The sequence below is a fragment of the Rana temporaria genome, chromosome 6 (assembly GCF_905171775.1).
Source record: "Rana temporaria chromosome 6, aRanTem1.1, whole genome shotgun sequence".
Lineage (NCBI taxonomy): Eukaryota > Metazoa > Chordata > Amphibia > Anura > Ranidae > Rana > Rana temporaria.
The window spans coordinates 157919277-157945410 of record NC_053494.1 but is presented as its reverse complement, the minus strand read 5'-3'; the positions used below and the strand labels follow the sequence as shown (position 1 = coordinate 157945410).

General features: G+C 34.0%; 1 protein-coding gene across 1 annotated transcript in view; it reads right to left on the bottom strand.

Annotated features, from left to right (window-relative positions):
• Positions 1-26134, bottom strand: part of TTN (titin) — a 326833-nt gene that overhangs the window by 114955 nt on the left and 185744 nt on the right. Inside the window, 36 exon segments of the mRNA XM_040358499.1 lie at positions 2692-2958; positions 3189-3452; positions 3539-3665; positions 4415-4554; positions 4657-4932; positions 5201-5479; positions 5694-6092; positions 6674-6724; positions 11712-11786; positions 12113-12175; positions 12536-12616; positions 12838-12936; positions 14067-14147; positions 14464-14523; positions 14965-15057; positions 15151-15210; positions 15294-15365; positions 15452-15526; positions 15647-15733; positions 16071-16154; positions 16243-16323; positions 16516-16593; positions 16679-16762; positions 17210-17287; positions 17376-17453; positions 17549-17626; positions 18124-18198; positions 18311-18388; positions 19035-19115; positions 19216-19293; positions 19402-19485; positions 19890-19958; positions 20071-20148; positions 21630-21752; positions 23774-23848; positions 23961-24062. Of these exon segments, the coding sequence (XP_040214433.1) occupies positions 2692-2958; positions 3189-3452; positions 3539-3665; positions 4415-4554; positions 4657-4932; positions 5201-5479; positions 5694-6092; positions 6674-6724; positions 11712-11786; positions 12113-12175; positions 12536-12616; positions 12838-12936; positions 14067-14147; positions 14464-14523; positions 14965-15057; positions 15151-15210; positions 15294-15365; positions 15452-15526; positions 15647-15733; positions 16071-16154; positions 16243-16323; positions 16516-16593; positions 16679-16762; positions 17210-17287; positions 17376-17453; positions 17549-17626; positions 18124-18198; positions 18311-18388; positions 19035-19115; positions 19216-19293; positions 19402-19485; positions 19890-19958; positions 20071-20148; positions 21630-21752; positions 23774-23848; positions 23961-24062 (4053 nt within the window).

The following is a 26134-nucleotide window of genomic DNA, read 5'->3' as shown; positions in this document are numbered from 1 at the left end:
AAAGTACTAAATTGAAAACTTGAAAAATGTAATAATATCTATTAATAAAAAGTGTTGGGTTATAGTTAAAATTGTTAGCATAACTAGTCCTTAAAAGCTAAGTTAGAGTTTGCTTTTCTCAGAGAAGTTTAAGCCTAGGTTCATATATATGCGATGTGGGAACCAGTTCCCGCATCTCTCCCACAGGCAGTTCACATTACCCTCTGTGAACCGCTCCGGGTGTCAATACATTGTTAATGACACCCCCAGATCAGTTTACAGATCGCAGGGCGAACCGTGAACTCGCACATGAATGAGATCGCATGGGTGAGAACACCCATGCAATCGAATTCTAGTGCGGGGAAAAAAGTCCCTGCTCTATTTTCATGCAAATACAATGCCAGTTCAGCCATACAACTTTATGGCTGAACTAACACTGCACAAACATCGCATGTGATCGGTATGTGAGGTGCGGGAGCGAATCACATGCGATGTCTGAGATTGCACATATGTGAACCTGGGCTAAAGGATAAGTTTACCTTTTGTAACATGCATAGGTGTGCGCAGCCTATTGCATTAGGGTGTGCACCCCAAAGCTCAAACACATATGTGTGTGTGTGCATGTGTACAGTATATATACTGACAGTGTCCATAGAGCAGTGGACAGTGTCAGTAGGGCAGAGACTGGTGTCAGTAGAGCAGTGGAATTATCAGTAGCACAGTGGACAGTGTCAGTAGTGCAGAGTTTGGTGTCAGTAGAGCATCAGATGCTGTCAGTAGGGCAGAGATTGGTGTCAGTAAGGCAATGGGAGGTGTCAGTAGTTTTTATTTGTATATTTTATATTTTATTTTTACAATTTTATTTTTATTATTAGTTTTTGTTTTTTAAATCTTTTAGGAGCCCCATTAGGGGGCTTTGGTGAAAAATCAGGGATCTAAACAGGGGGAATCTGCACCCAGCAAGGTGATTAGGGTGTATTCATTGATGCTTCCTGTTAATGTACGGCCAAACAGTTTATACACATGCTTTCCATTCTCCCATTTAAAAAAAAAATAAATGCAAATTTTTTACCTGCAAAAAGATGTGCATTTATTATTATATATTTTTTAAAAGGTTAACTTATCCTTTAATATTCCCATTGAGGTTAATGCCTAAGTCAGAGGTCCTGACCTCCTGGTGACCTCACAATCTCCACTTCCTCTGCATCAAAATCTTAACACTGTGCCTCGATTTCTTCTTGATTTGCTATGACTACACTCACTGCCCCACCAAGTTTGTAAAAGACCCATTGGCAGGTCTTATTGATCTGCCCTGGTTTACAACTTCTGGCTCTCCATAAAACATCTACACAGGTCAGGTGACGGTGCACATGTGGGCAGCCGTGTCTCTCTGTTTTCTGAATACATTATGTTGACATACCTTGTTTGGGGAAGCCAGAGAGCAGGCATGGATTTGCCACATCAACAACAGATTAGGGCTGTCTTTGAGATATATGGATTGGAGTTAATTGAGCCCACATTACTGCCCCCTGAGACATCCCTCCCTGGCAGCCTCGCCTCCGCCATTGCTGACTGGACTCTGTTCCCCCTCCACATGAAACAGACACCCCCCAGATATCCCTCACAGGTACCTCTCCTCCTCCCTGCTGGTGGACAATTCTCCCCTTGCTGAATGACAAACCTACCCTCTCCCCCACCCCACACTAACATATTGTTGCCTTACCACCTGAAAGGCTGTCTGGCTGTTTTACCTACCACTCAACTCCCTGGTCAACTCACCTTCCCACTCACAGACAGACATCCCTCAAATGAAAAAAAAGTCCCCAAAGAGGCACTGGGACTTTGATATAAGTTTATACCAAGTCGTGAGAGGGCAAAAACATTTATATTTCTTCATTCTTGTCCTGCATATAATGCTCCCTGTCATACCCTGTGCACTTTTCTCCTGCACATACTGCCTATTCTCAAATTGTCTACACTCCTCTCCTGCACACACTGCCTCCTGTCACCCCTTCTAAACACCTTTTAGGCAAATACTGCCAGCTTTGTTTTTTCAATATTGCCAACGCTTTTGCTAGTAGTAAACAAAAACATACATGTTGGAAACATGTTTAGCCAAATTGTTTTTGATTAGATTCAGAATCAAAATCATTTTCAACAATGTTAATATTTGGGAAAACTGATAGACACACTGAGTGTATATTAGAAATTTAATAGGAATCCATAGGCAAGCAGCATCATTAAAATATCATACTAAGGGAATAGAGTAAATAAAGACCAGAAGATAAAGAATTAGGCTGAAAGCCTAGCTGTTGTCCCACATATATTGTATAGCCTATTCAGGAGACTGAAGGAAAGAAGCGCTAAAGGTTTAAGCTAACTACATTAAAAGCATTTTCATCTTCATCATGATGTTTGCAGTAGCTGATCACAGTTTCATTAAATCTGCTCCGATACTTAAGCTAAGAGTGGTTAACTGAGCACTGGTGTAACAGCTTATGCTGTACCAAGCATTAGAGAAGAGGAAAGAAAGCCGAAAGAAAACTTTTGTGCTTAACCAAAAAAGGATAGGAAGAAGTAATATTCAGTGGTTCTCGGTAATCTGATTTGGTGGCAGAGAGATGTATTATTTGTGCCAAAAGTAATGTAACTGTATAGTTGGATATAGTTATCAGTAACATTTGTGTGACTGCCATATAACATATATCATACCTAATACTTTTAAGTTTGCTGTTGTATGTAGACCTTTGACTTCAGCCTTAATCTGGGAGATGTCATCAAGAGTCACTTCTCTTATTTCCAGTTTATGGGTCTTGCCTTCTTCAGAGATAAGAACAGTCCTACTTGTGTGAAGCTTCTTATCATTTCTGTACCAGGTAACGGGCAGTTTCTCATGGGAAAGCTCAAAATCAAAGTGAGCTGTTTCTCCCTCTTTAACCGTTTGATCTTTAAGTGGTGAAATAAATTTAAGTCTGATGCCTGCAACAAAAGTATCACTAGTTAACACACTGTTCACTTTTTCACCATGTAAATATCCACTGCACTCTTGAGGCACCCCAAAATTATTATAGTGAGATGGAGAATTTTTATTTTTCCTATTACAGAAACCCGAATCAGGATCAAAACAATTATTATATCATTGATTTTAGGGGATTCATAAAATATAATTTTCCATAATTTTCTCATCTCTACTTTCAGTTCTGACTTGCCTTCAACCGTGAGCTTGGCTGTTGTCTTTTTGCCTTCAACCTCTGCAGTGTATTCCCCTTCATCATCAAAAGCAGAGTCATTAATGACCAAGATGTGCTTCTTTCCATCAGAAATAATGTCAAATTTGTCACCGGCCTTGATAATATCTGGGCCTTTTGACCATATGACATTTGCTTCTCGGGTAAGAGCACATTCAAATCTAGCCTGGCGCTTCTCTGGAACAGTAACATCTTTAAGAGGAACAGCAAAGTCGAGCTCGATTTCTGGAGACAAAATGTGGTTTATAGATGTTAAACAAAGGTAAAATATGTAGTGTATACGGACAACAATTTCACCAGGACAAGCATACCTTTTACAGTAAGAACAGCAGAGGTAACTGCATTCAAAGCCTGGAATAGAACTTCTCCAGCCTGTTCAACTTTGACTTTATGGAGGGTGAGGAAACGCTTTGCTTCTTCAGCCCTGATTTCACATGTCTAGGAAACAAAGACATTGATAATACATCTGAATATAAGGGCACATTAAAACTATATTTGTAACAAATTCTACTTCCTAAGTTAAACCATATATTTTTTTGCTGTTGAACATTATATTGGGAAATTAAATGTATCTTATGTTTAGGATTTTATTTAATGTGTATATAATTTTTTTTTTTTTACTTTTGAAATATTAAAGAGGTTCTAACCCTTTCATATTTCATCCAAAACAATAACATATGTCTTGGGTTTATTTTATTTACAGTATATAGGTACTAACAATTTATGCAGCACTTTCCATAATGTACATTCACATCAGTATTTGCTCTCAGGTAGCTTACAATCTATAGTGCCTTTCTCAGATAGACACACATGTAGGGCCAACTTAGGCAGGAGCCAATAACCCAATTAACACATCTTTAAAGTGTGGGAATAAACTAGAATACCGAGCTGAAACCAACAGAATCACAGAAAGTACATACAAACTCAATACATATAGTGTCCTATCTGGGATTCAAGTACAGCAAGGCAGACCACTAAGCCAATATGCTGCTTTACATATATTTTAAGTTAAGCAAGTGTGCTGGGGACCAGTACTGTCTCTAAAATGAGTCAATGATCATTATTTATGCAGCCTAGCTAAACCAAAGCAAACAAAACTGACTTATGATAAACTATTATGCATTTAGCACATATCTGCTTATTATACTGTTACATGTTGAAATATAGGTCTATTTGTAGTATCTTACAGGTGATGGCCGCAGAGTCTCTCCTTTCAATTTCCATTCTCCAGGAACATCTGCCTCAGATATCTCACAGTCAAAGGAAGCAGATTCCTTTTCATAAATCACAACATCTTCAATTGGCTTGAGAAGGTCAATTTCCCGCTCTTAGGTGAAGAAAAAAAAGTTCACTGACAGCACTACATGCTACTGTTCCACAACAATTAAACAAACTTTCTTGAATTTATAAAAAATTAATGTTTATTTACCCCCCAGGGTGAGTTTAGCTGTGACACGCTTTCCTTCAACCTCTACAGAATATTCTCCAACATCGTCTGGACCAGTATTTTTTATAATCAGATATATTTTATTCCCCTCTTTCTTCAGCTCAGTTTTGTCAGTTGGTTCTAGTGGAATCTCCTCTTCTCCCTTGAACCATTTGATGTTTGGTGTGTCCTTAACAATATCTGCCACAAAAGTTGCTGCATTTTTGGGTTTAACATGTTGGTCACGGATAGGCCTAACCAACCAGTCACGGATAACCTCTGCCAGGAAAAAAGTACAATTAAATGAATTTGTATTGTTGTTTTAAATACATAAGCTTATTACCAGCAATATGTGTTGCAAAAGCTTCTCTTTTTAATTTGAAATAATTGCTGACCTAATGAGAAAAAACTTTGTTGTACACCAATGCCACCAATCCTGATTTTTTTTGTAGGTTTAAAAGGCTTAGGCGTTTATTAGGCAATTGTATTTTCTAGGCCACTAAGTAAATATTTGAAATATGAATATTTTTTTATGTTTTTGACTTACCAACAACTTTGACATTTGAGGAGCATTTGATGTTAGCACTTTCTACAGTACAAGTGTATACTCCAGCATCTATATCATCTGCATCCACGATAGTTAGAGTACGGTTTAACCCAATAATATTTGTTTGGTATCTGCCAGGTGACGTCTCACTGAGCTTCTTGCCATCCTTTGTCCAGATTACGTCTCTATCTTTATTAAGTTCACAGCTCAGATACATAGGCTGCGTTTTCACAACAGTGACTTCCTCTTCCAGAGTCTTTACAAATTTAACAGGCAATTCTGTATGAATAAGGAAAAGCTTAGTTACATGTAAACGTGATACTATATGTATTACATAAACATGGCTTGAGAAAAGTACAAAAAAAGTCTTTGTTATGAAGGTTTAATGCTGTGGCACCAACACAATATTATTTTTAAAAAAATGTTAATTTCAAGTACAAGATAAACAAAAATTATTTACAAGTATTATTTCCCTTTTTAATAAATGTAATACCTTCAACAATAAGTTTGGCTGTAGATGTCTTCTCCTTGTTGCCAAGTTTTGCTACACAGGTATATTCTCCAGTGTCCGAAAGCTGCACATCAATAATATGAAGTTTCCTGTCTTTGCCATCAGAAATGAACTTATGCTTGGGGCTTTCTCTCAGGTTGCTGCCATCCTTCATCCAGGTGGTAATAGCAGTAGAGGGTGAAATAAGGCACTCGAAAATTGCTGAAGATCCAACAGACTCTGCTTCTGTTAACACGATGTCCTTCAACTCCTTGACAAACTTCAATGGCACAGCCTTCAGCTGGTAAGTGAATGCTGGTTCATCTGGAGGTTTGTCACCACCACTGCCAGGGCGAAGTTTCTTCTTGTCAGCATCTAGTGGTGAAGGTGTCTTTTTGACACCTAAAATTTAGATATGGACATGGAAAAAGGGAGACTTGGTGAAGCTGATGCTTGTATAAATTTTACATCTTTCTTCCAGTGAATTTTAAACACTGGCTATACTTTAAACTTGGTTAATGTATAAATATAACAAGTCACACATAATAAGTCACAGAACAGTGCACAATATAATAAAATTAATTTAAATATGAATGGTATATATAATTAGGACAGCTTTAGTTAATAAAGCAAAGAAGTAATTCACGTATTGTCTCTCGGATTTGTAAATCATGGGATGGTAGTTTCAAAAGTTGTTTATAGGAAACTGGCATGAGAAAATAATGTGGATTGTCATTTATTATGCCCCTTTAAACATGCTAGTTGCTTAGTTTTCATGTAGATCCTTTTTTTTGATTAACAGACTTGAAAAACTTTCTGCACTGAAGCTAAAGGATAAGCATGACAGCCAAGCAACCAGCATTTTATTGGAAGTTCATCATTTGCCACTCAAATATTCTCTCATAACAGTTTTACCTTAACAGCATTCATACAGACATTTTGCAAAGACAAGCATGTGAAATCCAAAGGCAAACTATTCTCACCTTTAAATGGAAGTTTACCCTTAGGAGCCTCCTCTTTTGGTGTTTTAGTATCTAAAGTGAAACAGTGATGTTAGTACATATAACTATTGTTCAATCCATTTTTTAATGTATTTTTTCTGACATAAATCTCTAAAGTGAGTTTCAGAAATAAACATTTATAAAAGTGCATACATACACAAGTGGCCTAAACTAGCAGTTGTGAGGAAGACTGGTGCAATCCCAATATGATGAATTTTACATTGATGACAAAAAATGCTTCATATGTAGCATGAATGAGATGACATAATACAAATATTAGGCTGTGGTACATGAAAATAGTGAAGTTAGATTATGAGCTAAAATGCAAAAGTGAGTGGATAATTTTCTCAAAACAAAATGCACACACATGAAGACAGACAATGAAACATTAGGAAACAAGTATGTTTCTATAACATGAAGAATGAAGACATTAAATGTTGAAATTTAATATGAGACAGATAACACATGGTCATGTTTCTTCTCCAAAGATGCTTATGAAAACACGTTTATGGTATGAAGCGGATGATCAGTTTCTTCCAACAAATATGGGACAAGCCTTCCATCCAAATTTATTTAGTGCATATGACGAATGAAAATGATGGATGCGTATGACATTTTAAAAGCAGACTTTTTCCGGAAGAGACTTCTCACCTCGTCTACCAATGGCCTTTCCTGGCGTTTCTCTGGCTCTCTTTCTTCCTTGTTCACTGTCTTCACTAAGTATATCTTCTTCAGAGCCATAGTCAGTCTGTTCAGAAGTACTTTCCAGTTCTTGCTCCCAGGTTTCATCTTCTTCTAATTCTTCCATGTCATTGGAATCTGTTTCTGTTTTCAGAGATGCGGAATCCTTATCTTTAAGTGGGCTCCTCAAAGGAGGTGTTACTTTGTCTGAGGATTTCTTTTGTTCTAATTTTTTCCTATCAATAGGAGTGCTAGTTCTGCTAATCACTTTTAAAGAGCTTTCATCTTGAGGAGTCTCTTTGTCTATGGATTTCTTTTGCTCCATCTTTCTTCTGTCCGTAGGAGTGCTAGTTCTACTAATCACTTTCAAAGTTCTATCATCTTTAGGTGAAATCCCTTTGCCAGGTAGAAACAGTTCCTCTGCAGGCAGAGGAGTTTTAATCCTTTGCACTTTTTTAAGAGCTGGAATTACAGGCTTTTTTTCTTCAGGTTGTACTTTTACTGATATTTTGTCTTTATCAATTGGGGTTTTCAAACGACTAATTTGCTGTATTGGTGAAAGACTTTCTTTTTTAGGCTCTGCTGCTGATTCTTGAAGGTGTGCCGTGTCTGTCTTCTTTTCAGGTTTTACAATCTTTCTGACTCTCTCTGTTGGATGCTCAAGGACATCTTCCACTGTAAATTTGGATTCCCCAAAAACCTTACTTTCCTGTTCTATCTCTTGTTTGGCATCGTATGAAGGAATCTCATCTACAGAAGGCGGTTCTTCAATTGATATTTCAACAGTGGGTATAGCAGCATGCACACCTGCTACTTTTTCTCCTTTTGCAATTACAACAGGTATTATTGGAGCCTTCCTAGTATCTTTAGGCGATCTTCTGGATTGAATTACATCCTCCTTGTGTGAAATATCTTCTGAGAGCAGCTCTTTTTTCTTAAGATCCACAATGCTCTTCTTATCAGGTACTTCTTTACCTAGGCCTGCATGTGTCTTTTCTTTAAATGTATCTCCCCGTTTTGCTACCTGGGTGACTTTTTTCTGTGCTATTTCCTCAACTTGTAAATCTGCCTTTTCTTCTTTATGTAATAGTTTTGCCCTATCTGGTTTTGTATCTTTAGGAATACTTTTGGGTTTGGCAAGAACACTGTCACCTTCCTTTAATTTTTCAGTAGGTTTTTGGCGTAACAACTCCACTTCCTCGGGAGCCTCTAAAGATGTCTTTCCTTCAACGCTACTTAGTTTATTTCTGTCATATTGTGCATCCTCTGGAGACGCAATAGGCTCTTTTATTGGCATCTTTTTAGTAACTTTTTTAATCTTCTCAAAGATTTTATCTGTTTCAATCTCATCTATCTTTTTTGAAGGTTTCTCAGCATGCTTATCTAGATCATCTAATAGCTCATCACTCTCTGCACTGATCATTTCTAATTGTTCAGTTGCTGTTTTCTTGGGTCTAACAACAGGTTCTTTAGTGGGAATCTTTGCTTGTTTTGCTTTCTCTACAGAGTCTAATTTAGACTCTTTTACTTTCCTGCTTGGTTTTTTAACATATTCACCTTGGATCTCTGGTAAATCATCACTCTCATCACTGATAATTTCTACTTCTTCCTCTTCTTTGTAAGAAACAACAGTTTTTTTTGTTTTACCCTTTTCAGTGACTTTCATAACGTTCTCCTTATTTTTATCTAATTGACCTTCCTTAGTTTTTTTAATGGGTATTTTTATTTTTTCCCCTTGAGCATATAATATTTCATCACTTTCAGCACTGCTATGTTCTTCGTCTTCAGAAGAAATGGTGGCCTCAGGCTGAAGAATCGTTTTATTTTTTTTATGCTTTTCATCCTTCTTGTCTACTATTTCTTTGTATTGTTCTTTTGTTTTATCTTTTATTAATTTTTCAGTTTTATCGAATCTTGTCTCTTTAGGTTTTTTGATAGGTGTTTTAGTTTGCTCAGTGTGGGCCTCTAAAATGTCATCACTTCCAGGACTGCTAATAACTACCTTTTCTTCCTTCTTAACTACTGTTTGTTTGTGAGAAACAACTGGTTCTTTTGTTATACCCTTTTTGATTATTTTTTCACTCTTCTCAGGTTTTTCTAATCTAGTCTCCTGTGGTTTTTTGATGAGTGTTTCAATTTGTTCCATGTGGGCCTCTAAACCCTCATCACTTTCAGGACTGCTAAACTCTACTGTTTCTCCTTCTTCTTCCCCAGGAGAAGCGGCGGGTTCATACCGAGGAATCTTTTTACTTATTTTTTTATGCCTTTCACCTTTCTTATCTACTGCTTCTTTGTAAGAAACAGCATATTCTTTTGGTATAGCTTTTTGGATAAGTTTTTTATCCTTCTTCATAGTTTTATCTAATTTAGCGTCTTTAATTTTTTGGGCTGGTATTTCAATTTGTTCCTCATAGATCTCTAATTCTTCTTCACTTACAGCACTACTAGATTCTGCTTTGTCTTCTTCCTCCACAGAAGAAATACTACGTTTATGCTGAGTAATCGTCTTCTTTTCTATTTTACCCTCTTTGATCTTCTCTGCTCCCTCTTCTGGTGAGACACCAATTATTTCTTTTTTCTTTTCAGCAATTTTTTTTTCTTTGCCCTCTACCTTTACCTCTAATTTTGGCATTACTTTGATGCTTGGCTTTTCAGGAACTACCTTAACCAAATTCTTTTTGTGTGTAATAATATTCTGAGGCTCTTTAACTTTAATTTCAGGCTGGTAGAATGTATCTCTTTCCTCTTGCTCTTCTTCAACAGAAATCTTTGCTGGTTTATATAGTTTCTTGTCCTCTACTATAACTTTTGTTTTTAAATATTTGTCTGGTTCATCTTTACCTTTCTTTTTTGTAATCTCTTCTGTATACTCAATAATTTCTTCAGACTCCTGTTGTTCAAAAATCTTTTCCTTAGAAGTTGCATGAATCTTTCCTTCTTCCTTTTTAAAAATCTTTCTTTCCTCTTCAATAACATCTGTAAACAGTCTTTCTGCCCTAAGGCTTACATCTTCTTCAATATGAATAAAAATGTCACCAGAGAAAAAAGGCACTCTCCGGACTGCTTCTACTTTGCTTTCTTCAGTCAGTATTTTACCTTTTTGCAATATTTTTATCGGCACACCGGGTTTCTCTGTGACTAAAGGTTTAACATTTAATTTAAAAAGTAAGATTTGTTTAAATGTTTATTTAAGACTGTATGCATAATACACAATAGACAAAAACAGACACAAAAAACATACACAAACCTTACTGTACAAAACAAATAAGACAATCACAACAATCTTACACTTTTAAATCTATACATACACAAAAAGACATACAAAGTAAGAAAAACACAGTATCCAAGCATCAGGTACAAAACAACACAGATAAAATAACAGTAATCAATTGATGACTGCTCTACTATATCGCTATATAAACAAACACTTAGTCCCGTAAGCATGATGTATCAGTAATGTCACCGATCAAGTATGCTGACATGATGTTATACATATACTAATGTCCCTTTCCCCATTCTTAAGTTACAGCACTGGCGCTTGATGACTGTTACACAGGCTTATGGGAGGAAGTGGAGTGTGCCACATGCTTCCCATTCACAGAATTACCAGGTTTTTCTTTTTACTCCAGTTGGCCAAATAGAGTAATGAGAAAGCAAAATAAGGGTAACTATAAGCAATTGGGGGGAAGTGGGAACAGTATTTAAGTAAGACTGAAAGAGAAGCGGTTTAACCTTAAGCTGCGTAGGGTTTTTTTCACTGTCAGGGCAGGAAGGATGTGGAATGCTGTTCCACAATCGGTAGTGTCAGCAGGAAGTATGGATAGTTTTAAAAGACTCTTGAACGTGCATCTTAGCGAAAACAATATACAGGGATCTGGGAAATTATTTTTCTACACACACACCTACACAGGTTGAACTGGATGGACAGTTGTCTTTATTTAACCTTACCAACTATGTAACTATGTAAGCCTGTTTATTTGTTCTGCATGAGCAAATACCAGGTTCACTTTAGAAGCAGTAAACAAAAGTCACAACATGGGCCCATGGAAACATGGGGCCACTTGCAAAACCCATATTTGTATGATACTATTTGTATAGTAAAAATAATTAAATCCTTAATTACTAAATACAGTTTCATATAATCTCAAAAATACATTGACTGACAGACTCAACATACTGCAATAACATCATAACTTTTTTATGATGTTAAAAACCACTTCAATCCCCCCAAAGATTTAAGAAACATATACTTGAATATATGCGAGTATTTACTTAACTATGTACAAATGAACTTGCTTTATATTTTCTGAATTTAAAACAAACAACACGGAACATGTACCTGCTTTCTTTCCAACAACTGGAGTTGTAACTGGTGCTGTAACAGCAGCTTCATCTCCTTTTGGTGATGGAACAGCTTTAAATTGAAATAAATTTAAGGTAAGTTAATGTTTAGTGCACATGATAAATAATGTTACTATGCAAAAGTTCTATACTTACAAAATACATTTAAAATGTAATGTATTTAATTATTAGATTAATAGCATTGCACAAAGCATACATATGCATCTTTCAGTACAGAAATCATTTTTAATAAGTCTGCCAACTGAAAGCAATATTTTGGTCAGTGACGGTTTAAAAATACATTACTAATGTATGCATTGATGTTATCATGAAAGTAATAGTAATCCAGAACTTTTATGGTTAACAAAGCCACCGGCTTTCTATAGTAATAAATCCTACCTTGTACAGGTGATGGCTCTTTTGGGGACACAGACACCGGTGAAGGTTTAGCTTCCGCTGCAACTTTAAATATATTATGACTGGTTAATTAAGTTACAGTATATGCAACATTGATAACACTGTTCATAGGTTCATTAGTGAGATATAGTGTTTAAAGATTAATATAGTTAGTGAAATACTTTCAAATTTAGGAAATTATACATTTTATTCAATACTAAAGAAAAACATGATTTAATAAATTTTTAGTAAAGATTTCTTTTTTTTCACTTTAAAGCAATTAAGGATAATTGTTAACATGGAAAAATTACAATTCAATTACAATTCAGCTTCTTGTTTATGTTTTAGGCAACACTTCAATGCCTTATACATTTAAAGAGGATTAGCCAGTTGTCCAAATTGCAGGCAATCCCATAATGCATATACCTTTAGCTGGTTCAGGCTTTATTTCCTCTTTTTTCACAGCTGGTGTGACCTCTGGTAACTTTTTCTTCTGAACTTCAGGAACTTAAAAATAATATTGATTTTTATAATCAGGGCCATTGAACTTACCTTGTGCTAAATGCTTTTTTAAGATAAACTAACAACAATAATACAAAAACACTACAATGTACAGAGTAACTTTACATGGATTTGTTTACACATAAGAGCTACACAACACACACAATGCTTAATAAAAAAGGACACACTGCTCAAAGTGTTATAAAGATATAACATTCATTTGTTACCTTCAGGCTTTTTCTCCACTGGAGGTTCAGACCTTTTAAACTTCTCAGCTGGTTTCACAACAGGAGGCTCTTCAGCATCTTTTTTGACAGGTTTTAGAACTTTAAGACAAAGAATTGCTTTTTTCACTCTGGACTGCTAAAGATATAGTATGTTGTAATACAACACATTCCAGAGCGTAAAGCATTAAGCACGACAAAACACACGCAACGCCGACCATCAAAGACTTTGGCACTTTTAAAACAACCAAAAGACACATAATACACAAATACAGACATTTTTACTAAGTTTGTTTGCTTTTTATGTTAACGCAGTAGGATTAATCTCTTTTCATTTTTGAGGCATATTAATGTAGACAATATAGCAATTTGCCAGTAAACTCCCCCAGTTAAAAAAGATTCTATTAGTAGTTCTTTAATGTTATAAAAAAAAATCAACGCTATTATTACATATTACTCTGTCTTTAAGCAAGCTTGTTCAATTATGGCAAATTTCTGGCTTTATCTTGATTGCAAATTTGAAAAAAAATTGTTTTTGCGTGTTATTTAACTTAACTATTAAAACAATAAGTGGAACATTCCATTAAGTGATTAATACTTTAGTAGCAGATTCCATAGTTAAAAAGCTGGAATACTATAATAGGAATACACTAATATACCTTTCTTAAAACTAATTTCTTCTTTTTTAGGAGGTAGAATCACTGGTTTACGTTTAGGGATAACTTTCTTTTCTGGTTCAGGTACTTAAAAAAACATACATTTTTATCTAGTGTTAACTTATTAAAAAAAATAGTATATATTAATTATGAACTTTAACACATTAAATAGATGTTTCAACTAAGTTAGAGTAATTTTGCCTCAATCATGATATTTTTCAGCTATTACATTTTTGTTGATTATCAGACATGTTAGGATAATAACTATTTAATTTCCTACATTCAAAAAAATACTAATAATAAACTGTGTATAGGGTTAATGATTTTTGCTTTTGATCTAGTATACAGGATGTCAATTAGTTGCAAATATTTTTTTTTAATTAAATATTTAGACAATATACTGCTCAAATTAATAGTAAAGATAAATATTAACATTTATACTGTACATATATTAAATAGACAGATAGGCTAAATAGAGTCCCAAGAAACCTGATAATAAATATGGCTTGCTGCTCACAATAAGTAAATTATAATTATTTGTCCTCTTCTGCAGATATAATCTATAAAATGTTCTACCTTTGGAAGGCTTAAGTTCCACTTTTTCAGGCTCAGATGGAGTTGGCTTTCCAGGCATAATCCTCTTTTTGGCCTCTGGAACTTTGAAGAAAATAAGGGGATATTTACTACAATTTCTTCACAGAAAGTGCAAGAATAACCTGTTTCAAAGTAATCTGTAAAGATTGTAAAGATGTCACACACAAGATAATGATAGTGAGCAATGGATGAAATGAAAGGAGAGGTTATAAAAAATAAATGGTGAAATCGGTGATGGTTCTTGACGAATAAGCCCCTTTATGAAATGGAATGAAGACATATAACATAAACAGAAAATTCATGCTAAGCCTTCATTTTATGTAATGATGGTTGGTAATGGCAAGTATGGTATTAATGCTGAAAGGAAAATCCCTAATACCTTCAATTTTAAAAGTCTCCTCTTTTTTCAGGGGAGATGGTGTCTTCTCAAATTCATAATCTTAAAAGAACAGGATTTCAATGTTTAGCAAAGAACAAAGCAACTGACTTAAAAACATCCATCCTTGATTTACTAATAAAGAAATATGTGAAGAATATATGAATATATAGGGCAAGATGAACAATAACATTACAGATAAACAAACAAAAACAAACTCAGACAAAGACAAGCAAAAAGGCCGATGCAATGGGAAGTTAAAATTTTAATTTAAAAAGTCTACCTCTTTAAAAAATGATTTGGACATAAAGAGGAGTGACTGTTTTATTATGAGTTCTATATGAGAGGGTATAACGTTCGACTTAAAAAGTCAGTCTTTAAAATTAGAGTTACTTGGAATACGCAAAATGTATGATTACCTCACAATTTATACTTATGAAGAAAACCATAAACATATTTTTCTGAAAAGTGAGAGGATGATTAACACTGATAATAGACCTATACCTTCCTCCTCTAGCTCATATTCCTCTTCTTCTTCCTCAGAAAGAATTGCAGGTACTTCCTCAAGTGGTGAAGCTGGTTTTACAATGTCTGCCACTTAAAAATATTATGGGAGTACATATTTATACCCATGATTTTTTTAACAAAAATGTCTTTTAAAATCTAAAATACTATATTCAAGATAAGTACCTGTCAAAGGAGAAGCTTTTGCATAAAGTTTCTCCTCATGGGTAGGCTTCTCATCGGGCACTTTAAAAGATATTTAAAGTATTCAATATAAGAAAAAAATGCATTGATAATGAAAAAAATCTATTTTATTTTAATTATTATACCTGGAACAATTTCTTTCTTGGCTATGCAAACTGATGTTTTTTCTTCAATAGCCCTTTTCTGTTGTGTTGGGACTTTAAAAGATAATTATTTTTAACTTTTATCTATGAATTTACTTAACATATTAAAGATAAATCTGAATGAAAGCTTTATAATATACCTTTCACAGAAGGTACCTCCTCAGTAGGCTCATAAATTGCTTTTTCCTCAACTGTGACTCCTTTCTTTTGTACATCTAAAAATGAATTTTACATTTGTTTTTTGTTTTTTTAATATTGGCTTAATTTTGAGTATATTTTGTAAAAACTGTACAATCATATGTTGAAAGAAAAAAAGAACATTAAAGGTCGTATACCTTTTACGGAAGGTTCTACATCTTTTTTGGTAACTGTGACAGATCTTTTCTCTTCTAAAATTGGTTTTGCTGGCAACACTGTGGGTTCTTTAAAGATATTAATTTGTTGTTAGATTTTCAACATTACAGACAGACAAAATATTTGTGAAGTAGACAACAGGATTTGACAGCTGATATTTAAAAAGATATTAGTTTTTTTACTCAGGCAACAAACCTTCACAAAAATGTATTGATACCCGATCTTAATAACTAGTATATATATGTACCTTCTACAGGAGGGACAATCTGTTTTTTAGTAACAGTTAGGTGCTTCTCCTCTGGAACAGGCGTCTTAGCCACTTCAGCTACTAAAGAGTAGTCTAGCTTTAGTATACATGGACTACATACAAGACAGACAAACAATTGTGATAGTATGAAGATATACCTTCCGAAGGAGCTGTTACTTCCTTTTTAGCAACAGGACTAGCTGGTTTATGCTCTTGGATTGGTTTCTTTGGAGCAGCAGGCACTTTAAAAATAGTTTTGTGTTATTTGCTTTTCTACAAAACAATATACATCGATCTGATATAAATCAATGGAGTAAGAAGATGAAGTACCTTCAGCAGGAGGCTTCATTACTTTTTTGGCTATGGTAGTGGGTGCTTTTTCTTTTAGTGGTGTTGGTTGTGGCAGTTCCACTGTTTTAAAGATAACAATACTGTAACTTAACTATTACAAGACAACACGAATAGGCAGACAGAAGGAACAAGACATATACTACATTTAATTAGTAATGTATCTTTGTACTCCCACTTTAATCTCCCCATTTTAAACATGATTATTTATAATGGTGTTGAGGTTAGTCAAATTTAAATTTCACAATAATATACCTTTCTCTGTGAAAATAACTTCTTTTTCAGATAAAGAAATTAGAATCTCATCTTCAGAGTCCAGTTGTCTTGCGAGCTCTTTAAAGATATTAGTTTAAGTTCAAAATGTACTCATAGAGATTGTTAATGGTTATGATAAAATGATAAAGAAGATGTCTTATACCTTCTTGATCCGTAACAACTTTTTTATCTGGCACAGTTATTGTTGGTCTGTCTTTAGTTATTGGCCTTTCTTGAACAACTGTTGCTTGAAAGATATTAGTTTAGGATTAGTATGTATCAAAAAACATCAATGAATATATAAATGACTAAGCATCTTCAGCTAAGAGCCATAAAGATCTACCTTTTTTGATTGACTTTGCATCACTTTGATGTAATTGCACTGGCATTTCTTCAGGAAACTGTTTTGTTTGATTCTCCATCTCTTTAAAGATATTAGCTTGTATTAATATTTACCTCTGTGCTAGTTGCTAATCCACAATAATGCTTGACATTATTGTGTAGTCAGTATAAATTTACCTTTAATATAATGAAATTCAGTTTCAAGAGTAGATTGAACATCAATCTGCAACCTGCCTTCAGGAATGTGCCCTTTCTGGACCCCTATTTCTAAACAGATTTGTTTTACATTGGTTAATTATTCTGATGTATTTTATGTCAGATTTTCTGTTAGCTACATAATATATGAATATACCTTCAATATGGACATCAGCTTCTTTTGGTTCAGTGCCAATTTTTTCTTCTTGGACAAGTTTCCCTTGTTCATCAAATACTAAAGATATTACTTTAAAATTAGTAATTGCCCAGCTACTAGAAATTACAATTGCTAGGTACAATATAAAGGTACAAGTTTTCGATACCTTTGCTATGAGTGACTTCTTTTTTAAGTATAATCTTTTCTGGCTTCTTGGCAGGACTCCACCTCTCTTGTACTTCAACTAATTAAGACATTTCAAAAAGCATCATTGAAGCAGTTCTCAATGTGAAAAATGGGTTGTTGATCAGAATTACAGAAACAAAGTTGTTTAATTACCTTCCTCAAGAGAAATAACTTCTCTTTTAGATAAAAAAGTTTGTTGTTTCTCCCTGGGGGTATGCCTTTTGTGGGAATCTATAGAAAAAAATAAATGTATTACTGTATAAACACTGTTAGGTAGAGCATTTGGTATATGGTGGACTGGAAAGAGAAGAATGATTTCATGAGAAGCCCTTTATGCCACAAACTGGCATAAAGAAAGGTGATAATGATGATGATCATAAAGCACCTTGCTTGTGTGAATTATATTTTGATTTAATTAAAGAAAGGTTGGGATTTCCTTCAGTCATATACCCAATTGGGAGATCTACCAGGTTAAAGATGTATACATTTCTGTTGCAATGTATGCTAATGACTGGATGGACATGAGTGATGAGACAAGAGTGACTAGTATACCTTTTACTGTAGAATAAGCATCTAGGTTTGGTACAGTGATTTGGGGTTTCTCATCTAGTAACATATTTTCAAGGACTTCACCTAATTCACACAGGTAGGTTTGTTATTATTGTTTCACTTTAGAATGGATAATATGTTTTCATGGATAGGTATAAAGACATGTGATGATGGTATACCTTCCTTGTAGAAGGCTACGTGTTCCATCATAGATGTTTTGGGTTTTTCTTCCGACATAATTTGTTTTAACACACCTAACAAATTAAATATATTAATTAAAATTATTACATTATGTACAGGATATTATTTTAATAATTGGATGTTTCAATTACTGGATGACATTGGTGATGAAATGATGTAGTGTACCTGTGAGATAAGAGGCAGCTTCATGTTTAGATACAGCAATTTCTGGTTTATCTTCAAGGCTTAGTCTTTCTGTACCATCTAGCATTTTAGATACAATGGTGCATATTTAGTATTTTTGTCAACGCTAATTAGTAACTGACTGGAAAGTTGCATTAAAAAGTCAGAATATGTTATACCTTTAACATAAAATCATTGACTTTGTTGAGCACATAAATGTGTTGATTCTCTCTAGGGTCCCTTACTAGATACTAAATCATATATATATATATATATATATATATATATATATATATATATATATATATATATATATATATATACTTCTTTTAGTACTATGAACTGTGTCCTTTTCTTCAGACAGCTAACAGTTTAAATATAGAGATACAACATTCTTTTTTGGTCTGGAAGTATTGTAAATGAATAGTTAATAAACAGGATTGATGGCTTATGGGATGGGTTACCTTCCATAGAGTAAAGTCATTTAGGTACACTAATATGAGGCCTTTCTTGAGGTCTGGGTGGTTTTGCTATATCTATCAATTGAAATTAATTATTGTCTAACTAAAATATAAATAGGACATTAATGCTATGATTTACAGAGTGAGTGGTTTAAATGACAACCACAGAGGTTCTATGTAATTTACGAAGAAGAAAAAAACAATCTTTACTGGTATTTGTTTATTTTCAAAATCTAGCAATTTTTTTTATAAAAAGTGTGGTGTACCTTCTAACATGGAATCAGTATCTTCTCTGAGTTCAGAGATTTGTGGTTTCTCTCCAGGGATCACTTTCTTGGAGACTCCAACTAAATCAGAGATTAAAATAATATTTTTATTTGGGTCATGAGTGTGTAATATGATTTAATGAAGTATTGGGATGATAAGGTTGAGATTGGGATGATGTACCTTCTGTAGCCGAAGCAACTTCTCTCTTACTTTTAGGAACTTTTAACTTTTCTTCAGACACCATTCTTTTAGAAACATCTAACATTTGAAATATATTGATATAATGTTAGTATATGATCAGGGACTAGGGAAATGTAAATTAATGAATAGCTAATATGAAGGATGACTTATGTAATATTGAGTTACCTTCCATAGAGGAAGGAATTGCTTTTTTAGGAACTCCTACACCAATATTAGATAGTTCTTCAGGTCCAGATGGTTTTGGCATATCTGTGAATCGAAACCAGTTATTTTCTAACTAAACTATAACTGGGATATTAATGATAACATTTACAAACTTGATGGTTTTAAATGACTACCACTGAGGTACTATATAGCTAAAGACAATCTTAACAGGTACTTGTTTTTTTTATATAATCTGGCTAGTATTTATAGCAATGGTAATTAATATGTGATTTGTGGGTTTTAATTAAAATACAAAGTGTGGTATACCATTCAAAATGGGATCAGTATCTTCTCTAAATACAGAGATGTGTGGCTTATCTCCAGGAATCATTTTTATAGAGACTCCAACTAAATCAGAGATGAAAATAAGATTTTTTATTTGGGTTGTGAGTGTGTAATATGATTTAATGTATTTCTGGGATGATAAGGTTGAGATGGTAATGATGTACCTTGTGTGGAAGAAGGAACATCTATTTTACTTTTAGGATTTTCTTCAGACACCACTCTTTTGGAGACATCTTAAAATACATTTTAAATATATTGATAACATATTAGTAAGTGATTGGGAAATAGAGAATGTAAATTTATGACTAACTAATATGAATGATGACTTATGTGATACCATATTACCTTCCGGAGAGGAAAAAGTTCCTTCTTTAAGTGCACCAATAGGAAGCCTTTCTTTAGGTCTAGGAGATTTTGCTAAATCTGTCAATTGAAATTAATAATTTTTATACTAAAACATAACTGGGATATTGATGATATGATTGACAAACTGGATGGTTAAAATGTTACTATGTTACTGTGTAACTTTCAAAGAGGAAAGAAAGTTTCTTTACAGGTATTTGTTTGTTTAGAAAATCTTCCTAGTATTTGCTATTATGATAACTAATAACCGATTATGAGTTTCCTTTAGAAGATTTAATAAGTGTTTGGGATGTGATGATCGAAATGGTCATGATGTACATTCTGCAGAGGAAAAATCTTCTCTCTTACTTATAAGAACATCAGATTTTTCTTCAGATTGCATTTGTTTCTGGCCATCTAACAATATAAATATATTGACACAGCATTAGTATTTGATCTGGAAATAAGTAGTGTGAATTAATGATCAATAAGATTGATGTTGTACAAGACAATGTTACCCCATAGATGAATGTATTGGCTTAGATACACCAATATGAAGATTTACTTTTTTTTTGCTACATCTATCATATAAAGGTATTATTTTCCAATTATAACTTTGGAAAACTAAAATAGTTTTTACACCTGATGGTGTAAAAGGTTAACTATGGATGTCACTATCATTGTAGAGCTGCAGTAAAATACAACATGCTATGCCTCCTTACTTGAAACTTAGATTAGAATAATATTTATTTTTATGTGGGTTATGAATATATGATTTAATGGAGAGTTGGTGTAATAGGATAAAATTATTGATGATGTACCTTCTGCGGAAGAGGGAACTTCTCTCTTATTTTTTGGAATTTTTAGTTTTTCTTTAGACACCATACTTTTAGAGACATTTAACATTTTAAACAGGGAAAAGGGAATGTAATTAAATGGCTAACTAGTGGGAAATTATGACTTATGTGGTGATAAGTTACCTTCCAGAGAGGAAGGAGGTCCTTCTTTAAATACACCAAAATGGGTCTTTTCTTGGGGTCTAGGTGTTTTTGATACATCTATCAATAAAAATCCATTATTTTTTTTTATGAGAGCATGACCAGGAGATTAATGATATGATTCATAGATTGTGGAGCTCAATAAGAAATATGAAGGTGACTATGTAACTTGTAGAAAGGAAGACAGCAAATAAATCTATTTACAAATGTTGGTTGCTTTAGAGCATCTAGCAAGTATTTTGGGCAATTGTTACATAGTTACATAGTTACATTGTCATTAGTAACTGACTAGAGATTTTTAGTTAAATGACAAAATATACTATACATGCTAAATTTGTAATCAGCAGGGTTACTTTATTAAAGACAAACATGCTGTTCACCTTACAAGAGAAGTTACACTATGCAAGGGAATTTTACCCAGAGCTTAGTGAATGCATTGAAATTTCACTTTACAAAGATTATCCAATTACAGACAAGGAGAATTTAAGAAAACAGCATTCTTGCTTGTACATGATACATGTCAGCAGAGCTTCACTCCATCCACTAAGCTTTGTGGAAAATTACCAAATTGCAACCTTCCTTGCAAGGTGAACAGTCTATTTGCCTTTACTAAATCATCCCCAGTATCTGCAATAGGCACAGAGGTTTCTGGCTTCTCACTGACAATCACTTTTCTAGGAACGTCAACTAAATATAGATTAAAATAAAAAATGCATTTATGTTATGAGTATTCAATATGATTTAATGAGTATTGGGGATGACAGAATCAAAATGGTCATAATGTATCTTCTACAGGGGAAGAAACTTCTTTCTTACTTAATGGAACTTTGGGCCAGATTCACAAATGAGATACAACGGCGTTTCTCCTGATACGCCGTCGTATCTCTGTTTCTATCTATGCGACTGATTCATAGATATCCCTAAGATCCGACAGGTGTAATTGTATGCAAATTAGGAGTTACGTCGGATCCACAACGGTTTTTCGCGTTTGCTACGTCGCCGCTAGTCTAGTTTCCTGTCGCAAAGTTAGTCATTTTTTTTTGGTGCCCTAACTTTCGTCAGCAAGCGTATTGCTTTCTAAAGTATGGCCGTCATTCCCGCATCGAAATTCTAAATTTAACGTCGTTTGCGTAAGCCGTCCGGGAATACGGAAGTACGCTACGCGCGTCGCCGTTAAAAAAAAATGACGTCACGGCGCACAAAGCACGGCGCGCCTAATTTAAATTGGCCCGCCTTGCGCCGGAGGCCGCCGGCGTAGTTTTCATCGCAAGTGCTTGGTGAATCAGGCACTTGCGATGAAACATTTTGGCGGTGTAACGTATCTAGGATACGTTACGCCGCCGCGATTCTACGTGAATCTGGCCCCTTGTGCTTTTCTTCTGGCACCATTCTTTTAGCTAGTATTTTAATATATTAATATAATATTAGAATTTGATCGATAAATAGATAATGTGAATGAATGGATAATTTAAATGATGACTTACTCTATGTGGACATTTTTATTTATTTTTTTCTAGTGAGGAAGGTGTTCCTTCTTTAGATGAATGAATATTGTGAGTTATGAATGTATAGTATGATTTCATGACGATATGGCAAAATATTGAGCGGGTTATGATATAGTGTACCTTCTGTAAAATAAGACATATCTCTCTTCCTTACAAGAACTCTGGGCTTTTCTTCAGATTGTATTTGTTCATGGACATCTAACATTATAAATATATTGATACAGTGTTATTATTTGACCTGGAAATAGGTGGGAATAAATCACTAATATGATTGATGTATAAGATAATATTACCTTCCAAAGAGGAAGGTGTTACCATCCTAGATACACTAATATGATTTTTTTCTTCAGGCTTGTGTGTTTTTGGCACATCTATCAATTAAAGGTATTATTTTAAAATTAGAACATGAAAAGTAATCACATGATTTACAGACCTAATAGTTTAAAGATAACTATAGATGCCCCTACCACTTTATAGCTACCATTCAAATACAAAATGTTATGCCTCCAAAATTGGAATAAGTGTATTTTCTGAATGCAGAGATTTACGGCTTTTCGCCAAGAGTCACTTTTTCAGGGACATTAAGTAAATCAAAATTAGATTAAAATTGTTTTATTACTGGTTTGCATAGTATGATTTAATAATATGTTAAGATGATGTAAATATGGTGTTAAAGTACCTTCTGAAAGGAAGGAACTTCCCTCTTCCTTATGGGAACTTTGGGCTTTTCTTCAGATTTTTTTTGTTTTAGGATATCTAACATTTTAATATATTGATTTGGTATTAGTACCTGATCTGAAAATAGGTAATATGAAAAAATAGATGACTAGCTAAAAGTACAGATGCCATAAAAGAATGGGATACTTTCCAGAATGGAAGATGTTATTTGTTTATGTTCATTGATATGAGGCCTTTCTTTAGATATAGGTGTTGCTGGTATCACTAGCAGCTAATTTGGGTCCAATTAAAATATTACTGGGAAAAGAGTGATGTAATTTCCAATCTGTATTTCAAAGTATGTTTTACTTTCTAACTTGGAATTAGTATCTCTACTGTGTGCAGTGATTTGTGACTTCTCTCCGGGGATCACTTTTCTAGGGAATCCAACTAAATAAAAATTAGCTTAAAATGGTATTTGATTGGAGTCAATAGTGTGTATGTTTTAATGACTGGGATAACATGACTGTGATGGTGATGATGTACCTTCAGTGGAGGAAGAAACATCTCTCTTGACAGGAGCCCTGGTCTTTTCTTCAGACACCATTTGTTTAGGGACAGCTAATATTTTAAATATATTGATATAGCATTAGTGTTTGACTTCTAGGTAAACTAGGTAATGTGAATGAATGAAAAACTAATAGGAATAATGACATATGACATAATGAGTTACCTTTCAGAGAGAAAGTTGTTGCTTCTTTAGAAGCATCAATATGTGGCATTTCTTCAGGTTTGGGTAGTTTTGGTACATCTATCAATTGAAATGCATTATTTTCTAATTGGAAAAATGCTAGTGAATAAGTGATATGATTAACAGACTGGATGGTTGCAGCGAGAACTTTGGAAGTCATTATTTACCTTCCAGAGATAAAGCAATATTTTTAGGCAAAGAATATTCTTTACAGATGTTGGCTGCTTATCAACATCTGTCAAGCATTTTAAAAACTAACTGGAGTGTTTCAGGCATACCTTAACTTGGAATCAGTATGTCCTCTGAGAAGAGGCTTCTCTCCAAGGATAATTTTTCAGAGCTTTCAACTAAATCAAAATTAACGTTAGCGTAGGTGTGATTTACTGAGTGGTTAGGATGATAAGATCAAACTAGTGAGAATGGTCTGATGGACTGTTTTCATCGGTCAAAACAAATCGTGTGTGGGCGCCATCAGTTATTTAACCACCGGTTAAAAAAAATCCAACTTGTTTTAAATTTAACTGATGGATTCCTAACCGATAGAAAAAAACGATCGTTAGTAGGCACGACCATCGGTTAAAAATCCACGCATGCTCAGAATCAAGTCGACGCATCCTTGGAAGCATTGAACCTTGTTTTTTCAGCACGTCGTTGTGTTTTACGTCACCGCATTCTGACACGATCGTTTTTTTAACCGATGGTGTGTAGGCGCGACAGACCCTCAGTCAGCTTCATCGGTCCGTTCTCATCGGATGGACTGATCGTGTGTACGCTGGAAATCAGGCTTTTCTTAAGACAGCATGACATCTAACATTTCAAATAAATTGATTTAAGAAAATAGGCATTGTAAATTAATGACTGATTAATAGGATTGATGACTGAAATAAGCTATCTTCCTGGGAGGTTGCGTAAAAAAAACAGGCTGGTATTTTTTACATATTTTGGCGATGACATTTGGTATCCGACTGGAGAGCTGCAGTTAAATGACAAAGTTTTGTATACATTCTAAATTAGAATTAGTATATTTATTTATTTTCTCTCCACGTATTCAATTTCTAGGAACTTTAACTAAATACAGGCATACCCCACCTTTAAGTTAGGAGTTTATATTGTAATATAATGGGTGGTTTTGATGGCAAGATAAAAATGCACATTTGAGGTCTGACTCTTTGATAAGGAGCTGTGTTTACTAATGGTGGCTTGTGTACAATAATGGTATCAGTTATGAAGATATAATTTCACTTCATGGTGGACTTTCTCTTTTAATTACTTTGGACTCGATTATTTGGGCATTTTTTTTGGTGACACATAACACTTGATTGATGATTATTGTTTGTAGTATTTAAATTGTTTAAACAGACAGTGCAACTCATCTATAGTTTATTAACTTAAATAAATGACTATATTAAATGGATTGATGATTTATCAACTAAGGCATAACCTTCTAGAGAATAGGTTAAAATTAACTTATTTAAGGCTTTTAAGATGTGAGGGTGTTTAAAACGGTTATCACTTGAAATTGTTTTGTAATAGTAACATAACTGGAAAAGGTTGTGATTTAAAGAGAGGCTGGTTTAAATGAAAACCTGAGAGTCCACTATGTATCTTTCAGTCGGGAGATCAAACTTTGAAAGCATATAAAGTTGTGATTTCTTTTGAAATTGGTTGGTTGATTTACATTTGGAAATTATTTCTGGCAATGCTAATTAGTGACTGTTATACAATCAAATTTGTAATCTGTATCTCCACTGAGTGCAGAGATTTATGTTGGAGAAAATACAATAATAATTTTTCTAGGGACTTCAAATAAAGCACAGATTACAATAATGTTTCTATTTGGGTAATGAGTTCATAATATGATTTTACAATGCATTGGGATGATAACATCACGATGCTGATGGATGTACCTTCTGTAGAAGTAGATACTTCTCTCTTAGTTTTAGTAACTTTCAGCTATTCTTCGGGCACTGTTGGTTTAGGGATATCTAACATTTTAGATATATTGATATAGTATTATATGATCGGAAGTAATGGAAATGAACAACTTATACAAAAAAAATCTGATATTACAATAATATATCTACTTAAATATAGAAACATTACAAGAAATATCCCTCTTAGTTTTAGGCTGGGTTCACACTATTGCGAATTGCATG